At 42.6% G+C, this 20,377-nt stretch overlaps 1 protein-coding gene across 1 annotated transcript in view; it reads left to right on the forward strand.

Annotated features, from left to right (window-relative positions):
* The window catches only part of DNAH8 (dynein axonemal heavy chain 8), a 337,653-nt gene extending 318,101 nt beyond the window's left edge, over window positions 1-19,552 (forward strand). The window contains exons 90-93 of the mRNA XM_057555266.1: window positions 3,197-3,349; window positions 3,432-3,621; window positions 15,699-15,820; window positions 18,982-19,552. Of these exons, the coding sequence (XP_057411249.1) occupies window positions 3,197-3,349; window positions 3,432-3,621; window positions 15,699-15,820; window positions 18,982-19,269 (753 nt within the window). The 3' untranslated portion in view covers window positions 19,270-19,552. The remainder of the gene's footprint in view (window positions 1-3,196; window positions 3,350-3,431; window positions 3,622-15,698; window positions 15,821-18,981) is intronic.
* The last annotated feature ends 825 nt before the right edge of the window (window positions 19,553-20,377 follow it).

Raw genomic sequence — 20,377 nt, forward strand, 5'->3', positions numbered from 1 at the left:
TCTTGAACCTCCCAGATGTTTGCTTGTTAATCAACATCAGTTTTTCTCAAAAAAATTTTTTTATCTCAAGACCCCTTTATGAAATGATTGAGGACCCCAAATAGCTCTTGTTTATATGGATTATAACTACTGATATTTAACATATTAGAAATGTAAACTAAAAATTTTCAAAAATATTTATTAATTTATTGTGAAATAACATTAATAAACCCATCACATGTTAGCATAACATTTATATTTTAAAAATAAGTATATTTTCCAAAACAAAAACATTCAAAGAGAAAAGTGGGATGGTTTTACATTTTTGCAAATCTCTTTAATGTCTGGTTTAATAGAAGACAGCTGGATCCTCATATCTGCTTCTCCATCCAGTCTGTTGTGGTATCACAGGTCATGTAGCCTCTGGAAAACTCCACTGTACACTCCCCAGAGAAGGAGAGTAAAAAGTCAAATAATGTCGTAGTGTTACTATGAAAAATATTCAACTTTGTGGACCCGCCTAAAAGGAACTTGGGGGCCTTCAGGGGTCCCAGACCGCACTTTGAGAACTCATCTAAATAAATCTTTAATTGTGGTAAAATTTCTGGACGGTCTGAAAGTTCTGTAATACACCATCCTTCTTCACGCAAGAAAAACAGGGTGGTGCCCTCTGGCCATCCAGGGCCCCCTCTCTCCTGTTCTCAGCCTCCGCCCCTCACTGCTGAGAGTCAGAGCCTCACCTGAGCCTTAGGCTGGGCTGAGGCAAGTTTAGCTTTTCAACCAAAAAGTGAGAGGCTGATGTCCTAATGCAGGTATGACTATGGTTCTGTGTCTACCCTGTCCTGCATCCCCAAGTCTGGGAGAAATGCACTTATCAGATGGGAGCCCCGAGGCTACCTGGGCTACAGCCCTCCCACCTGCAGTGAGTGCTCCCAACAATGAAAAACGTTTTCTTGCTTCTTAAAACAATTTTTGCTTCCGTTGTGTAGATGGGTACCAAGGATTTGGCTAAGATACTGAAATCAATGACTTCACATAGACATGTTTTTAGTCAGGGGAGAAAATATTTTTTAAATGGATAGGTATTGTAAGCACATACTTTTGTGGTTCATTGTAAATGATCTTCAGAAGACAGATGAGGCATAATACCTGTCTTCACAGATTTTAAAAACCGGCATGTGAAAGTGAGATAAAATTTACTCTCTATGACTAGACCGCAGGTTGGTATTACCAGAAGAGGATTTCAAGACCTTGGGGTAATTTGAGCTGTTCAGGGTTAGTCGGGGCCACTTCACCAAGATCTCTGTTCTGGCAACAACCCAGCAGGAACTGAGTGTGAGGGGTGTCCTTAAGCGGATTGCTAGATGGGAGGGAGTTTGTACCAAGAGACATCTAAAACAGCTTCCTCTTCCAGGATCACTTACTTTTTAGTGTCCTTTATTTTACAGAAGAGATGTGTTTTAAAAAATGTGGCTGTAAAGTGAATTTAGTTAATTGAAATGTAATTATACTATTGACTTAAAAACATCAGTGTAGAAAAGACTACCTGGTTTCAGAAACATAATAAAAATTCTAAATAAGACTACAGCAAATCTTTCACTTATTAATAGAAAGACAATTTTAGGCTGGAACAATAAGCATACTCAAAGTAAAATCAGTACTAAAATTAGATTTTCTAGCGTCTAAGTTTTAAGACACATTAAGCATGTGTCTATTGCAAGGGAAGCCTCTCTTTTAAAACCCTAAGTAGGGCAAGGAGATTTGTTTGGGGCTGTTAGCATACTAAAAGCTACCCGGGCTATTGATTTGATAGTGTAGCCAACACCTGGGCTTAATTTCTAATGCCGGTTGCAAAAGCGTTTCCATAATTTCCCTTTTCCTTAAAGTGTGAATTTCCACAAAGCAGTCCTATTTAAAGAGAATGATATATAGGCTCTTTAGCCACTGGAGGGCTCAAGATGAGAACAGGGCAGCGGAGCCTGCAAAAATGTAAGTTCTAGAATCAGGAATTTAGGTGAATACCTGAAGGTTGGTGTGGCAGACTGAGTCAGGGCCCTCCACTGGCACGTTTGACTGGGATTTCAAGGTCATTTGCTCTACCTGCGCAGGTAGTCCCGTCCAGGTGTTCAGTGTTACATCACTGCTTCCCTCTCATCCCTCACACACTAGAAGTTGCTCAGCTGCAGTTAAGCAGAGGGGTCCATTGCTGAGTAGGAAACATCAGCACCATGCCAGAAAACCTGTTCTGTAAACTGAGGATGGTCCAGATGAGCCTGAAGCCCATCTGTCTCTAATACTCCATGACTCAAGAAGAGGCAGTGGGCATCTCTAGCAGAGAACGCTACAGTTTACTGGCTTTCTGGTGATTGTGTGGACTGGTACCTCACTCCAAATTTTCTCCCACTCCATGTGTCTATCCATACCCCTCCTATTCTGGCATCTCTTCGACTGTGGCCAGCAGAAAGTTCAGATCTCTTTATGAGTTCTTGCCAGTATTCGTAGTCAATCTTTTCTTGGGCATATGTCACTAAATTGAAAAGTGTATATATATTGGCTTATTTCCAAATAATTGTTATATTTTATTGTTCCCACAACCAGATGCTTTTATATTGATCTCTTCAAAATGGCCAATAAATTATATACAAGAAGGAACAGGTGCTTAATGACCCTCCCACAAAGTCAAATATTTTCATTGATTAGATTAGGAAAGACTCAATTTAGTCACCCTAGCCAGGGCAACAGTGATCTTAGGAAGCTGCAGCCAATCATATTTATTGGTACCTGTTCTGTAAAGATTTTGGCTATATTAACTGTCTGTGATAATAATTCTGCAGGCACTATGAAAAAGAAGTATTCCAAACTGTGCTCTTATAAAGGTTAGATTGCAAAAGGATATTTAATTGACACTTAGTACTTAATCATTTGAAAGGGAAAAAAGGTACAATTTTATTTCAGCTTTTCATAGTACATTTCCAATTATCAACTAAGTACAATCAGTAGGAAATAAAAATCATTTTAGTTGAACAGCAGTTTTTGAAGCCCAGAAAATGGGGAACTTAATGGCAAATTTGGTGCTGCAAGAGATATTTTAGAGTTCATTTGGGCTTGTAGAGATACATCCAGAGGAAGAAAAATAGAGAAAGGAGAGGTCATTGGAAAAGAAGTGGCAGATGGTGTTTTAAAAATCTCTGTCATTGTGTTGTATGCTTTGTGTTAGGTGAAAGCTCGTTTGATGAAGATGGGACATCTTAATTCAATGAACATATTTCTCAGACAAGAAATTGACAGAATGCAAAAAGTCATCTCAATACTTCGCAGTAGCCTGAGTGATCTAAAATTGGCCATTGAAGGAACAATCATTATGAGTGAAGTGAGCTATTATTGTCTAATAGTTGTTTCCCTCTTTTGTTGATTTTTCTTTTTCTCAGATTTTAACTTCACCTTTTTTCCAGAACCTGAGAGATGCTCTGGACAATATGTATGATGCTCGTATACCTCAGATCTGGAAAAGAGTGTCCTGGGATTCATCCACACTGGGCTTCTGGTTTACTGAACTTTTGGAAAGAAATGCTCAGTTTTCCACCTGGATATTTGAAGGGAGGCCCAATGTGTTTTGGATGACTGGTTTCTTTAATCCCCAAGGTAAGTGCTCATAGGAGAGTAGGCAAACTTGGAAGTTGTGGATAGTTGTATAGTAGCACTGTGTGATAAATATATGTTATACAAAACAACATAGAGGTACAGCTTGCTGCATGCTGGACCTGTGCTTTCAGAGTTGGAGACCAACAGATGATTCTGCTATATTTGTTTTACAAATTCAGTCTGAAATTCTTTCTGCCATATTGCTTCTACAATATGGGGGCAAAACTCCATTTTTTTTTCTCACCCACTTCAGCAAGCAAGTCTGTGGTTAGGACAATGTGAAATAGTGGAAAAGTTTTGTTCAAACCTGTTTTTAAATGTTTATGAAAATGACAAAAATGAAGCACCAAAATATGCAAAAAAATGTGCCTAGAGTTCAGAAAATTGACTGATTTAAAAAATGATCATGTGGCAAATTCAGTGAACTTCTGGAGTCTGTCCCTGCTCAGCTTTTTTTTTTCTCCCCTGAAAAAGTGCTTTGTGATTCCACTGCATGTATTCCTTCATTCCATTCTAGAAATATTTACTGAATAAGTTTCTGACTAGATCTCATAGAGTTCATAAAAGTTTAAAAACATGACAATTTTTGGTCTTACTACAACATGGATAGTTTTTAAAAGTAATTCTTGGCTAGAATGAAGAGATGCTGGGTTCCTTACAGTTCAGCACCTTATAGCTCCATTAGTTATACAATTTAAGAAGCATTCACACTTACAGATTTAGGGTGTATTATTGTTACTCACAGCAGTATGGTTGAATCTCATAAAATAATATTAAGTGAAGGAAATCAAACAGAACACATTGTAAGTATGTATACAGTGTACACATAGGTATACATTGTAATGTATGCATATTGTATGATTCCATTTACACAAGGAATCGAAAGAGGCAAAACGGATCTTAAAAGTAAGAATAATGGTTCCCCTTGTGGGAGAGGGCAGTGATTGCAAAAGAGCACTAGGGGGCTTTTGGGTGTTTGGAAATGTTCTGCTTCTTGATCTGGATCTTGGTTACAGGGCTGTAGTCCCTTGGTGAAAATTCATGGAGCTGTATACTTATGATTTGTGCACTTTTCTTTTTATAAATAATACTTCAATAAATAGACATTTATTTGTCCTCTGTGTACATACATTCATTCACTTCATGCATTTTCAAATGCCTTAACATTTTCTAAATTTAAAACACTAACCATGGTGGTTTTTATGAACTTAAATTATACATGGTATATTATTATGTCGAAAGACTTTAGATTTGTGAAGGACAGCCCCCAGATTTCACTTATCTCTTTTCTCCCAGAATTTCCATTGAATTTTGGGAGGAAATTTTTTAATTATGGTTCTCAGATTTTGTGTGTCTACTTATGAGTCTCTTTCCTCCTTACCAGCCCTCAATTTGAGTAAGTTGTCACCAGGGAATTCCTGGCTTGGGAGTCTGAAGAAATAGCATTTAACTCAATTAGGATTGTTCAACCACCTTTCATTTGCCAGCCCCTCTGCTAGGTGCTTTCAATAGAGAGAGATTTGAGACCTAATTCCTGCCCTAAAGGAGTCCATAATCTTGTTGGTAGGACAGAAATATTAGCAACTTCAACATAAATTTATTTATTTATTTATTTATTTATTTATTTATTTATTTATTTATTTATTTATTTATTTATTTATGGCTGTGTTGAGTCTTCGTTTCTGTGCGAGGGCAACATAATTTGATAAATGCTCCACCCAGTGAGGACGAAGCACCACACTAGCACAGAGGAGAGAGAGATCAATTCTGCCGAGGCAAGGCTTGAGAAGAGCTTCACACGGGAGGCAGTGAGCAGAGTCTGCAGAGGCAGGGACTGGAGACAAGAGCATCCCAAGCAGAGGCCCGAGCAGAGATAAGGCACGTCCAGGGAGAGAAGCCCAGTGTGGCCCAAGCTCGGGAAGCAGGAGCAGGGGTGTTGGGGAGTGAGGCTGGGGTGTGAAGTCTTCCAGGGTAGTTTGGGCTGCATCATAAAGGCAACAGCAAGTCACCAAAGATCACAAGATAACCCCAGGTGGAGGCAGAGTGTAGACTGAAAGAAGGATGTCCACAGCACTGAGACTTTTACCGGATCCAGGGGAGAGAGCCTGAGACCTTAACCAGGTGCAGAGAAGGAGGCAGATTTGCTGGAGTGATTAAGTGGGGACCTTTGAGAGTGCGGGGAGTGGCAATGGCTGAGGCTGAAGGCCAGGTGCAAGACAGGGAGCATTGGTAGAGGGGCCAGCTGGGAGGAAAGGCAGGGAGCTCTGGATTTGTCAGCTTGTGCTGGTGGGACATCCAGGTGGGGAGGTGTGTTGGCAGACTTGGGGTTTGGCAAAGGGGTGAGGATCAGTGATTTTTTTTAAAAAGTGAGATCATTAAGTGTATTTTTGATATTTAGAAGCCAAGGGAGTGGGGTTGATTCATCCCTGGCTTTCCATAGACATAGCTAAGTCGTATATCACAGCACACAATCTCTCTGAGTGATTGCTTTTTTCCATTAGAAATGTGACTCTCAATAGCAAAGTATTAATATGAACTAATCTTTGTTACTATTTCTTAAGAAATACTACAAACCAGAGCAACATTTAAAGAAATATAAATACAAATCAGTTTTCTTATTTGTCTTTACTTGTTAATAATACTAATCCTTTCTCTCTTTTTTTTTTCTTCTTCATTTCTGTTTTTAAACTGAGCTCTGATTCTTTCTCTCATGGCTCTCCATGTCTCGGAAAGTCTTGGACTTATTCAAGCATCCTACCTTTACACACGAGCATCCAGACACATACCCTTATCTGTGACTGCTTTCTGTTTGTAGCACAGAAGAGTGGAGGTCAACTTTCCCTACATACTAACCACTTCTCTGCTTCCTCTTCCTTCTCTTGACATGAGAGACAAATCACTTTCTGTTCCATATCACCTGGCCAAATCTGGAAAGCATAGAGATTACAGCAAGCCCCTCTGATCACCTTTTGACACCCGTGATTGATTTCTCAATATGATGTATCTCCTGGGTTTTATATCTTCTAATCCAGTCCCCTTCAATGAAATAATTTTTTTTTTGGCTCAAAACATTTAAGTAAATTATTTAATTTAAAAAAAACACGTTTAAGTAGAACACAATGCAGTTTGCAAAGAGGTCATAGTTTCATCACAAGTATGTATAGTCAAAATTACCTAGACTTTAAAACACTTGAAAATTTTTTTTTCACTTATGACCATTTGTTTTGTGTTCTTATTATGTTACGTGGCATCCGATACAATCTGATGTGTGTTTCCCATCGTGCCTCCGGTGAGTGGCCCCCAGGCCTAAGTCACTTTGAGGCCCACACCACCGCAGGGACAGGTGGCAGGCCTTGTTTGCCCCCTAGTCTGTGACTGAGCTCACGCTGTTTGTGGCCCTGCTCCGTCGCCTTGTGGTAGTCTGATATTTTGTCATACTGAAGAGGCTGAGTCAACCAGCCACCCTGGAACTAATCTGGTACGTTCAGCCCCCTTCACAATCATTTCTGTAGCAGATGATGAGCTCAATCAGGTGGCAGTTGGATTTGATTATTAAAGTGGTCAAGCTCTCTGTACCCATGACCCTGAGACATCTGTTCAACGGCACAGCTTTGGGCAGTGCATGGATTTGCCTCCCAGCGGGTTACTCAGGCCCAGGAGAACCTCTGCGCCCCACTGGGGCTTCCCAGCAGTCCCTGGCACACACATTCACATATTGTTTAGGGCTGTGCTGCTCAGGGTTCTCAAAGGGTTTCTGTGGTCGCTTGTTCCCACAGGTGTACCTTTGCAGAGCATCATGCACACGTGATTTAGATTCTGATTTGTGTGTGTGTGTGTGTCTGTGTCATAGGCAGGGATGTGTTTAAACTTAAAGATTATGAGTGGTCATGAGCCTGACTTCAAGCCAGGGGATTGCCTGCGTTCCACTTCCAGAACCCCCCCTTTTTTTTTTTTGACATCTTTATTGGAGTATAATTGCTTTACAATGGTGTGTTAGTTTCTGCTGTATAACAAAGTGAATCAGTTATACATATACATATATCCCCATATCTCTTCCCTCTTGCGTCTCCCTCCCTCCCACCCCTCTAGGTGGTCACAAAGCACCGAGCTGATCTCCCTGTGCTATGCGGCTGCTTCCCACTAGCTATCTATTTTACGTTTGGTAGTGTATATATGTCCATGCCGCTCTCTCACTTTGTCCCAGCTTACCCTTCCCCCTCCCCGTGTCCTCGCTTTGCCGTTCGATGTTCCGCATGACTCACAGGCGCTGCTAAGGAAAGGGCGGCAGAGGCTGGACGTGCTCTCGAGGCCTCACACCTCAATGTTAGGTTGAACGGTGCAATATCATTATTTTCCAAATGTTTAACTCAATCTGGAGATTGATGCCATTTGAATGCCAGACTGTGCTAGTTTTTCTTCTTTTGTTCCTCAGTGTCTTGACCAGCCACGCCAGTCTGTTGCGGCAGAAATCAGCGACAACTTAGTACTCACTACTACAAATCAAGATTTTCAGTTAGAGGAGATTTTACTGAAGCAAGGAGATGGATAATTTTTGTCCTGTTATCTTTTGTTCCTGTAAAAATCACCTACAACCTCTTGCCTGTGTATTTGTTTTCGGGGCAACATCGGCAGCTACCAGCAATTTCTGAATGCTTGCCTTGAGGATAGTTATAAAAGCCTGATGTTTGTTGGGCAGAAGAGTGCACCAGTGTTATTAATAGAACTTTAGGATTGGAAGGGTCTGGGGATTTCTTCTAATCTTGTAACAATCCTAAGCGTGTACCCGAGCTGCCGTTTGCCAAACCAGAGCTGCCCCTAATGTCTGAAGTGACCTCTCAGGCCTCCAAACCTCAATTTGGGTGATAGCACTCACCACCCTGACCCTGAATCCCAGAACCAGAGAAGGACTGTGGACACCTTAGAAATGCCTCCAAGTGAATGACAACCCATCCTTCTTGCCTTTGTGGGGGAGACACTTAGATGCATTGGCTTCAGTCTCAACCACATCCCTTGTAATTCTAGTCTCTGCCCACGGTTACCTTCCTTACCAATCCTCTAGGCCCTTGTAATCTGGCCGGCTTCATCACTGTACTAAAACTGCTCTCTCCAAGGCCACCAAATCTAGTGACCTTCCTGCTAACTTCACTTCATACCTTGGCTTCCATCCATCACCTTCCTCGGTTCTCCTCCTACCTCTCAGGGGGTTGCTTCTCAGCCCACTTTGTGGACTTTTCTCAGGCAAGTTCTGCCCTTGGCCCTGGTCCCTTCACTGATGACCTCAGCCATTCGCATAGATGCAACTATTTGTCTCTACTTACGGACCGATTCATCGAAAGTCCCAGTGTTAGCTTCTGATTCTTACTTCCAACTGCCATCGTAGAATATTCCATCCTCCTGTGAACCTCACCAGTACTACCATCTGTTCATCTTCCTCCCAAACCATCCTCACCAGGATTCTGCTATATGTGCTTGTGCATCACCACCCTCCAGATCACCCTGACTCTTGTAGCAAGTCCCCTAACATCCTAACAGCTTGAAAGAGGGAAACCAGGAATGCATAGTGTGGTGCAAGATGAGGGGGGAGGGGAGGAAGGAAGGACAGATGCTGCCAGAGTTCAAGTAAGATAGGGCCAAAAGTGGTCAGATGGCTTTATCAGCAAGGAGACTACTGGCAAGAGAAGTCTCAGTGGAGTGGGTGGGGAGGTGGAGGAATGAGGTTGCAGGGTGAGTGAGAGACCAGGAAATGCAGAGACAGAGAATGAGGATGGACAACATGGGTAATTCTCTCAAGAAATTTGGCTTGGGGGGGCTTCCCTGGTGGTGCAGCGGTTGAGAAGCCTCCTGCCAATGCAGGGGACACGGGTTCGAGCCCTGGTCTGGAAGGATCCCACATGCCGCGAAGCAACTGGGCCCGTGAGCCACAATTACTGAGCCTGCGCGTCTGGAGCCCGTGCTCTGCAACAAGAGAGGCCGCGATAGTGAGAGGCCCGCACACCGCGATGAAGAGTGTCCCCCGCTTGCCGCAACTAGAGAAAGCCCTCGCACAGAAACGAAGACCCAACACAGCCAAAAATAAGTAAATAAATAAAATTTTAAAAAAAGAAAAAGAAATTTGGCTTGGAAGAGGAGAAGCAAGTTGGAGGAGCAGCTGTAAGAAGAAAACATTTTCTTCCTTCTTCTTTTAATGATAGGACAGGCTTGAGCCCATTCAAATACTGGTGGGAAGGAGCCAGGAGAGAGAGAGAGAACAAGGATACAAGAGAGGGGTAAAAGAGGCAGGAGGGGATGGCTTCCAAGTGGAGAGATGCACTCCAAGCAGGAGGAGGGACACCTCACCCATTGTAATAAGGATAACAAGGAAGGAATGCAAGTGAGTTTGTTGGTTTGGTGGCAAGAAGTTGAGGGAATTCCCATCTGATGCTTTCTATTTTCTCTTTGACTAAGGAGGCAAAGTGACCTCAGGAGCAAGAAGGTGTTAGAGGAGAGATTTAAGCAGAGTGGCAGAAACTTGAGAAAGAGGGCTAAGGAAAGGATTGCTCAGTGACTTTGACAATCCCGTCGAGGCTGGTGATGGCTAAACCATGGTGGCAACTGTGTGATGGTCTCCGTATTGTTCAGCAGCCTGGAATAGGTATAAGAAGGAGGACATTTGGATTCATTTGGCACTGGGGGTTTGCTGGGCAAGTGATGAAAAGGATGGGTCTAGACTAAACAGGGAAGGAAGTGAAGAAAAGGGGGTGGAGTTGAGGAGAAGGTCTTCAGAAATGATGAGGTCAAGGAACTGAGAGGTCAGGATGCTGAGTGGGATACTGAAGAGACCCAGAAGGTGGCAGGAGGCTCAGTGAGTGGGGGCAGATGGGCACTTGGCAGGGACAGTGAGGGGAGGAGCATGGGGCCAGAGGGTGTGGTTGTTAAAGCTGCAAAGATTTTCATCAAAGGTGGAGGGACAACTGGGGATGACAGTGTCTTCAGAGTTGACAGGTTCCAATAAGGGCAAGAAGATGGAGAGAATGTTCTGTGAAGAGGTGGAAAATATGGGAGAGTCTGTTAACCACAGAACCACTCCAGAGGGAACAGTGGAAAGGTTGGGAGGGAGGGGAGAGGTTTGAGGTTGGGTAGAGGGAGAGGAAGCATAAAGTAGCAGAGGAGGGATGGAGAAGGTAAAGCAGTGCAGGGAAGTACATTTTGGCACATGAGACATGGCGGGGTTAGCTGATCCCAACCTGGCCAAGAGAATTAGTCCCAGCTCTCTGGCTTGTACTCAGGTTTTGCCGGAGCCAACTGTGTCCTGGATTAACGACATTTCAGGGAATACATGCATCTCAGGGGACTCTGGAAAGAGTCAGCTCGTATTACTGACAGCCTTCCTAATATTTTGCTTGTATCATGGGGCATTCCTCTTCCCACTTGTCAAATTTGTTCTGAAAACAAATACGGGTCCGTGATCTCTCATTGTCCTGTCATGCAGATCTTTTTACAGAGCAGAAGTTCTCAGCCCTGCCTGCACAGTCGAATCAACTGGGGAGCTTTTAATACATGCTAATCCCTGGGGCCCCAGACCAACAACATCAGAACCTCTGGGGATAAGACCTCTAGACTCTTTACAGTTAATTTTAAAAGCTCCTTTGGTCATTTTAATGTGTGAGGAACCTGGGCCTTAGACCATTGCCACCCAATATGTGGTCCACCAGCCAGCAGGAGCGACATCACCTGGGAACTTGATAGAAATGCAGAACCTCAGGACCTACCCTCGACCTACCTACCAAATCAGAACTAGTGTTTTAGTAAGTGTTCCTTCCCCTGGTGATAAGTATGAACATTAAAGTTTGAGAAACCCTGCCTTAAAACAGTAGTGAAGCCTGGTCCCAGCTCTAGAGATTCTGATTTTATTGATCCGGGCTATGGCTTGGGAAGCGAGAGTTTTAAAGACTTCCCAGATATTTCTCATTTTCAGCCAAGTTTAAGATTCCTGCCTTACAGCATCGAGCAAAGCGTCAGGAAGGATCCCTGGGGCATTTTTATTCAACTGGGTGGATCATCCCCATCTTTGTTTAATGATTTCTGACCTTTTATTTAACTTACCAATGAACCACATTTGCCTCTTATTTAGGGGAAAAAAATGCCTGTCATAAAGTTATGACAGGAACAACATTTGTCCTCATCTTCCAAGATGCTAATGGGAGGCTTAGTAACTGATAAGACAGGAAATACTGAACAACCATAAGCCCATTACATAAGGACTGGTTCATTTATTAAAGAAAAAAAAAGCGATGCCTATAGGACCATCATTACAGAATACCAACCAACTCCTTGTAAAATTGAGAAGAGCAACCTTCCTGATTAGTTATTTCTTTTGTCTCTTCCAAGACATTGTTTGAATTGATACCGAAAGCCTTCTACGGCTTTCTTCAACACAACTGATTGCACATGTCAAACAACAGTAATTTGTTTGCTGAAATGTTGGGTCAGGACTCTTGTAGGAATTAAGACATAACAAGTGTTATTTTAGACCTGAGTTTCCAAAGTATGATCCAAGATTTAAAGTGCGTTTTTTATATATATATATAAATTTTTAATGTTTTTTATTGATTGCTGGGAAGATGTTTTATTTATTTATTTATTTGGTTTTGCCGGGTCTTAGTTGCAGCAGGCAGGCTCCTTAGTTGTGGCAGGCGGGCTCCTTAGGTGTGGCATGCAAACTCTTAGTTGCGGCATGCATGTGGGATCTAGTTCCCTGGCCAGGGGTCGAACCCGGGCCCCCTGCATTGGGAGTGTGGAGTCTTAACCACTGCGCCACCGGGGAAGTCCCTAAAGTGTATTTTTTAAAAGAACAAGCTTGACAAGAATTCATTACGCTGTATGAGTTGGAAGGCAAAAAAAATTTTAAAGCACCTCAGTTAGCCCACATGTCACTCAGATGTTTGAATAGTTAAATCACCCATTTTCATGTGGGTGGTTAAATCTCATAAAGAATATGTTGTTTTTGTTAAGGACTTTCCCCAACTTTTTGTTTCTCTCTTCTGAGTCAAACACATGAACATCTGAATCACTTTTCCACCACTGACGATTGAAGTTTGTTTTAAGAATTATTAAAATTAAATTAATGCCAAGACAATAGTACCACTTTTCAAGCTTTTATAAAGAAAAATATATCAATAGTCTTTTAAAATTATATAGGCTTCAGAAAACAAGAGATTTTGATTCCATTAGACTTGATATCAGTCCACAAGAAAGATGGTCATTCATTTTTTAAATTCAATAAAGAGCAATTCAGTGGATTCACTACGGTTTGAATTCTGCAAGATCATGTTCTTCTTTTTAGGAGGCCAAAAATAGCTATCAAGACTTGAGAAAAAAATATGTATCTTCTCCATGTTCTGAGTGGGAATGACCCATGGAACAGTTTCCTACCCTCCACTCTCAGGCCTCAAATTATCTATTTAATATTTTCCTTTCTTAATAGCTCAAGGTAATATGTATTCTAGATTTCATCTACTGACATGGCAAGAGTGCTTCCTAAACATTTCATCTACTGACATGGCAAGAGTGTTCCCATGGAACAGTTTCCTACCCTCCACTCTCAGGCCTCAAATTATTTATTTAACATGTTCCTTTCTTAATAGCTCAAGGTAATATGTATTCTACATTTCATCTACTGACATGGCAAGAGTGCTTCCTAAACATTAAGAGGCTTATTGTTGAAGTCAGCTAGGCAACATCATGCATATTCCCCAGGAGGGAGAAGAGAGAAGATGGTCTCTCCTTAATCACACTAGAGTTTTTCAGAGCTCTCCGTCAATGACTGAAATCTTTGTCTCGGCTGTGTTACATAAGAGAGAACCCCTCTCATCCCTCCCCTGGCACCTATGGCATTGTCCTGAGTGCCATGTGGAGTGAGGTCAAATTTGCAATTTATTTGGAACTTAAAATATAGTAGAAAAATCCAGTTATTCAACTAGTGCAGATGGATGCTTAAGACCAGGTTTCATGCCTTGTGCATTATGACCTTGTATTGATAGATTCATAGATCAGTGATGAATTTTAAAATATCATAAAATAGAGTCAATTTAATTCCAGGTACTCTACATGGATACACAGTGTTTGATACTCCACATGAATGCAAGCTTAATGTTGAGTGATGAAAATGACATTTTCATAGAGTCACTTAGAAGGGAGAATTGGATTTTATTATTGTGGTCATATATACCTGACTACCAAACACACAACATGTTAACTACTAAAAATTGGGATCCCCAGTATTTAAAATGGAAGTCAACATAATCACACTGATCAGATCACCTCAAGTGACTCCACACGTAGAGTATGGATAGGCCTTGACCAGCAGTTGCTGCCAGACAAGCTTCCACCATGTTTCCTATTCCCTGTAGTTAACATTTTGTGTCGTAAAATCATCCTTTCCTACTAGGCACTCTTGGTTTTATGAAACTACGACCTTATAAGAATCATTTATAAAAGTCCTTCAATCAGCTACTCTGGTTGATTGATCAACTTTTCTTTTGGATTAATGCAAGGGTTCTTCTTGAGCACCCAAATCCTGTTTTAGTGAGGGCTCTGAGTAAACTTTATAAGATGCAAATACAACCAAATTATTTGCCTGCTTCAAATATTCAGTGGCTTCCCACCATCCACAAAGTCACCAAGTCCAAAGTCACCAAGTCACCTTTAGCCTAGACCTGCATGCCTTTGCACGTGCTGTTCCTCTAACTGGAATCGTCCCATCTGGAAAACTCCTACATATCCTTTCAAGACTCATCTTCAACTTCATCTTCTCAATTCAGCCTTCCCTGAGCTGTCTTCCTGAGTGGTCCACGTTGTTCTCACCTCTTTACGCATAACGACATCGTGTTGTATGTCTACATTCCCTCTAGACTGAGCTCCTTGAATGCAGGGTTCGTGGATGGCCTCTTCATCATTGTGGGCATCTCACCTAGAGCAGTACCTGGTACATGGTGGCCACTCCTAAGAGATTTAACAAATGAATGAATGAATGAATGAGTACCTCCCCAAGTGTCTAATTTAATAATGAGGGAGGGGCTTGAGAATGGAGAGAACTTGACTTTCTCACTAAGCAGGCTAGGGTCCTATTCTTTCTTTCTAATTCCAAGGGATATTAACTCACCGCCTGCCATTATGCCTTGTAACTTCCCCTCTTCTTTCCACTCCACTCACACCTGATAAAATATTATCACTTATGTGGTGGTTTGTGCATTAAAGTTCTCAGAGTTCACAAATCTAGGAGTAGTAGGGACACACAGGTTCCAAAATTTACTCGTGATTATGAGTAAAGGGCCTCATGATTTCCAGTATTAACATGGAGGCCAAAATATAATATATAGGTCACAGATAAATTTTCCTAAGATTTTGAAGTTCATGTTGAAGTTTAAGGTATACTTTTTAAACATCAAATGCTGCTCTACAAGATAGACTTCTCTTATTGAATTGAATGGCATGATTTGTAAATACTAAGTTTAAAGAAAGGCCACAATATACAGAACCATGTATTGTCTTAAAATAACTGTATTATGCACATTAAAACATGGAGCTTTCCTTTCCAGTGTGATTGCTTTGTTTGATCAAACTGAAAGTCGGGCTTTCTATTTTGGCATTATGCCTTATTTCCTTAGACTAAATGAAATTGTTCCATGATAGCAAATAGACGCTGATAATGGTTTGATTCAAGTTTTAATTGGAATGCTGTTCTCAGAATATTTGACCATTTCAGTCTTATTCCTAGATACTGGATCTTCAAATAGAGACTATAAGCTAGCACTGGGTTACAACCCTTAGCAGACCTGAGTGGTTGAAATCCCAGGAGAATTTTAAGCCAAGACCTTGTCTGAGGCAGAGAGGGTGCTGCTTTCCTGCTGTCAGCTGGTAAGGCATATTTAGCTCATTGAAACGAAACACTGAAAGAAATATCCCCCCTGAGGTTTGATCTCAACTCCTCTTGGGTGGGCACGCATCTGGAGATGGATAAGCAACTAACATGACCCCCTTCTTGTTTCTAGAGTGGACTGCACCAAGGCATCAAAATCATTTCTTTCTCTTTTTTTAAGGCTTCCTCACGGCAATGAGACAAGAAGTGACCCGTGCCCACAAAGGCTGGGCCCTGGACTCTGTGACCATCCACAACGAAGTTCTGCGGCAGACCAAGGAGGAGATCACGTCACCCCCTGCGGTAGGTGCCAATGGGCAACAGCAGGGACAGTCCTGGAGCTGGGGCTCAAAGTTCAAGTTCTGCTGAACACTGACCTATAAGTGTCTCCATTAAGTCCTTTGGCTTTGCAGCGAGGGTTTCCTTGGTTGTAACCTGGAGACCTCCATGCCAACACCTCCAGCATTTGCCAGAGTGGGAATGAATGACAAGCACTGGGAACTCCCCAGACTGCATTTCTTTGTAATTACAAGTTACACTTGTGTTTACTGAAAAGGATTTTCCACCCGTCTCCATCCACTGCTGTGGGGTACTCACAGAATTGACAAGAGCTGCAGGATCCTGTGCGGAAGGACACCTGGGTGGGGGAAGGGCAGAGGCTCTTAAGATAAGCAGACACCCCTGGGAGCCACTGCTGGGACACTTACCTGCCCTTTGAACTCGGGCTAGTTCTTTAACTCTTTTGAGCCTCAACTTCTTCATCTGTAAAATGAGGATGATAATTCAACCTCAATAAAGATAGCTGTGAGACTTCAATAGGATCATTTGGGCTTGGTTCCAGACCCCACATAGATATTCAGTAAATCTCAGTTCCTCTTTCCCTTTCTCTGATTCTTATTCCCTCAGTTGTCAAATCAGGGGGCTGGACCAGATGATTTCCAAGTTCTGGCCCTTTTTGACACTTTATAACAAGGATCACCATTCTTCCAGTTTTCAATAACATGGTCCTTATTTTTGTCTGAGATCCCACCAGAAGAAGCACCTTTAACCTCCATATTTCCACCAACAATCTCTAGATTCAAGGAAACATAGGCTTTTTCAACTATGCCTTCAAAATTCTTCCAGCTTTTTCAGGTATCTGTTACAGCAGCATCCTGTTTCCTGGTACCAAGATCTGTATTAGTTTCCTAAGGCTGTTGTTAACAAAGTACCACAAACTGGGTGACTTAAAACAACAGGGGGCTTCCCTGGTGGCGCAGTGGTTGAGAATCTGCCTGCTAATGCAGGGGACACGGGTTCGAGCCCTGGTCTGGGAAGATCCCACGTGCCACGGAGCAGCTGGGCCCGTGAGCCACAATTGCTGAGCCTGCGCGTCTGGAGCCTGTGCCCCGCGACGGGAGGGGCCGCGATAGAGAAAGGCCCGCGCACCGCGATGAAGAGCGGTCCCCGCACCGCGATGAAGAGTGGCCCCCGCTTGCCGCAACTGGAGAAAGCCCTCGCACGAACCGAAGACCCAACACAGCCAAAAATAAATAAATAAATAAATAAATAAATAAATAAATAAGAAAATCCTTAAAAAAACAAACAAACAAAAAAAAAAAACAGGAATTTATTTTCTCAGAGTTCAGGAGGCCAGAAGTCCAAAATCAAGGCATTGGCAAGGTTGGTTTCTTCTAAAGGCTCTGAGGGAGAATCTGCTCCATGGCCCTCACCTAGCTTCTGGTGGCTGCTGGCAAACCTTGGTGCTCCTTGACTTTGTAGCTGCATCACTCCAACCCCTGCCTACCTCATCACGTGGCCTCCTTCCCTGTGTGTATCTCTGTGTATCTTCTCCTCTTCTTATAAGAACTCCAGTCATATACTCATCCACTATGACCTTAACTAATTACATCTGCAAAGGTTCTATTTCCAAATAGTCACATGCTGAGCTTCTAGGTGGACATGAGTTTTTGCAAGAGACTATTCAATCCACAACACCTTCTAACTACGACTTTGTAAAGTTCTTAGAGTGAAAGGAGCCTAGAAGGATACAGTTTACTATTGGATGATGCCTAAGTGGTTGTATTTTCATGTGGTAATTGTCACCTACTGACTTAATGATGGTATCATATGTCCTGATTTTCTGGGATTGCGCATGCTTTTACTGTCAAATCATGTACTTCAGGTTTTGGTTCAAAAATTATGGTTCTTATACGGTTAGCTCACATGAGGGATTCCAGAAAACACTTTGCAGCTAATCTCCCTCTCTTTTATTATAATCTACCTTTACTTCCCCTTACCCTATCCTCACTGGAAATGGAAAAATGGTCACCATCTTCTACATAAGTATATCTTATGATCTTACGTGATTATTGGAGTCTCCACCGTGATTCCCTTTAGACTTTTTTTCTTACTGAGTACATGTTCTATGGCTCCCCGCTGCCTACAGAATAAAGTTCAAGCTCTTCAGTCTGGCATCTACACTCTTCCACAGTTAAGCCCTAACTTATTTTTCATAACCATTGAACCTGCTGCTAAATATTATAAAATGCTTGGGCTTTGCTGCCCATCCTTTCTTTGTAGTATTGCTCCTCCCTGGGATGCCCACCCTTTCTCCTCTATCTTTCCAAACGCAGCCCACCCTTCAAGGCCACCTCCTCCACAAGGGTCCCCGAGCATTCCAGCCCTTACTGACCTTTCACCTCAAGTCACTGCACTTAGCCTCAGTCAGTGCTGTTCATCCGGCAGCCCCTCTAACAAGCGTGTGCTGGTATTCAAGTCATGTCTTTTACATTTTGTTCTGTGTGTGTGTGTGTGTGTGTGTGTGTGTGTGTGTCTTGTCTCCTGATTTAATGATGAGGCCCTTGAGGGCAGGTCTTACTGTGTGAATGACAGAGACACAAGGATGAGGTCAGCCACTCTTGGACCAATTCTCACCGCCCTCACCACCACCCCCCTCCGCCCATCACACCTGCTCTCTCCATCACACCTGCTCGAACCCCTGCTGGCCAGACCTGGCTGCTTGTCAGACCTGGCTGCTCGTCTCACTAGATCCGACAACCGAGATGAAATTAGAGCCACATGTTGGCTTGGCCAGCGTAGGCTGAGATCCCGAGTGGCATCCAGCTCTGAATCCTGTTCTGTGCTCCCACCACCCCTGTCAGGGACTTTCATCTCCCTGCAGAGGCGATTTGGTGCTGCTGGCTAAGTTCGCAGTCCCAGGCAGGCCACCCCCAGGCTCAAATCCCCAGTAATAGGAACATTTCAACAGTGCTCATAGCCTCAGGCTATGCCACAGGGGAACACTGGGCTCAGTATTTCGCTAACGGAATGCGTCCAGTGGTGTTTTCTTCTTCTGGTAGTGTTTTAAGATTGGTGTACATTTCCTTTCCAAACTGACAACCTTTATCACAGCATCGGATGCCCATCTCACAGCACCTAATTTTTTAAAAAAATTCATGTTACCTTACGCTTGGTTCTTCCAGGAAGGTGTGTATATTTATGGGCTGTACTTGGATGGAGCAGCCTGGGACAGACGGAACGGGAAGCTCACGGAATCCACCCCCAAGGTGCTCTTCACGCAGCTGCCCGTGCTGCACATCTTCGCCATGAATTCCACGGCGCCCAAGGACCCCAAGCTGTATGTGTGTCCTATTTACAAGAAACCGAGGCGAACTGACTTGACCTTCATCACCGTGGTGTATTTGCGAACAGTCCTGTCCCCAGATCACTGGATCTTGAGAGGTGTGGCCCTTTTGTGTGACATCAAGTAAGTTCATTTCCACTTGCTGAGGGCAGAGGAGCCACGTGGGTGGCCAGTGCTATTGAGAGACTTGGTGAGGCATATCTTTTCTCCCTGATAATTGCTTGATTACTCTTTCTAAATTAAAAAGTTGATATCCTACAATTGCTTGTGTGTATGTGTTTTCCCTCATATCAATATTTGTTTATTATTATTTTTTATTGGAGTATAATTGCTTTATAATGTTGTGTTCATTTCTGCTGTACAACGAAGTGAATCAGCTATATGTATACATATATCCCCTCCCTCTTGGACCTCCCCCCCCACCCCCCATCCCACCCATCTAGGTCATCACAGAGAGCCAAGCTGAGCTCCCTGTGCTTTATAGCAGAGTCCCACTAGCTATCTATTTTACACATGGTAGTTAGTGTATATACATCAATCCTAATCTCCCAATTCATCCCACCCCCCCCTTCCCCCTCTGTGTCCACCCATCCGTTCTCTTGGTCTGCGTCTCTATCCCTGCCCTGCAAATAGGTTCATCTGTACCATTTTTCTAGATTCCACATATATGCATTGATATATGATATTTGTTTTTCTCTTTCTGACTTATTTCATTCTGTATGACAGACTCTAGGTCCATCCACATGTCTACAAATGACCCAATTTTGTTCCTGTTTATGGCTGAGTAATATTCCATTGTATATACGTACCACATCTTCTTTATCCATTCATCTGTCGATGGACATTTAGCCTCATATCAATATTTAAAAAGACAATTCTAAAGTAAGGTTTTTTATTCCAGGCAATCATATTCCATTATAATTATTATTATTTTTAGGTAAACTCCTATCTTCATGTTAGAACACTTCAGAATGTTTGAATTTTTAAAAACTATAAGTATTAATTTGTTGCATCCTAAAAGGAGTCTAGCAGATGCAATCGTCTCTCTCAAATAAAACCCACTTTTCCCTTGAATAAAATGGACCCATGTGTGAGTTTATGCTAATGTGTTATCCTTTGCTCGTTTGAGTTTGGTCTTCTCTCTGTGTTTGTGAAATGGAAACTGGAGGGGTCCAGTCGGTACCGCCTTAGGAGTTATAGCTGGTGGTGTGAAGTATTTGAAACAGAAAATCCAC

Source organism: Balaenoptera acutorostrata, chromosome 10 (genome assembly GCF_949987535.1).
Source record: "Balaenoptera acutorostrata chromosome 10, mBalAcu1.1, whole genome shotgun sequence".
NCBI classification, from domain to species: Eukaryota; Metazoa; Chordata; class Mammalia; order Artiodactyla; family Balaenopteridae; genus Balaenoptera; species Balaenoptera acutorostrata.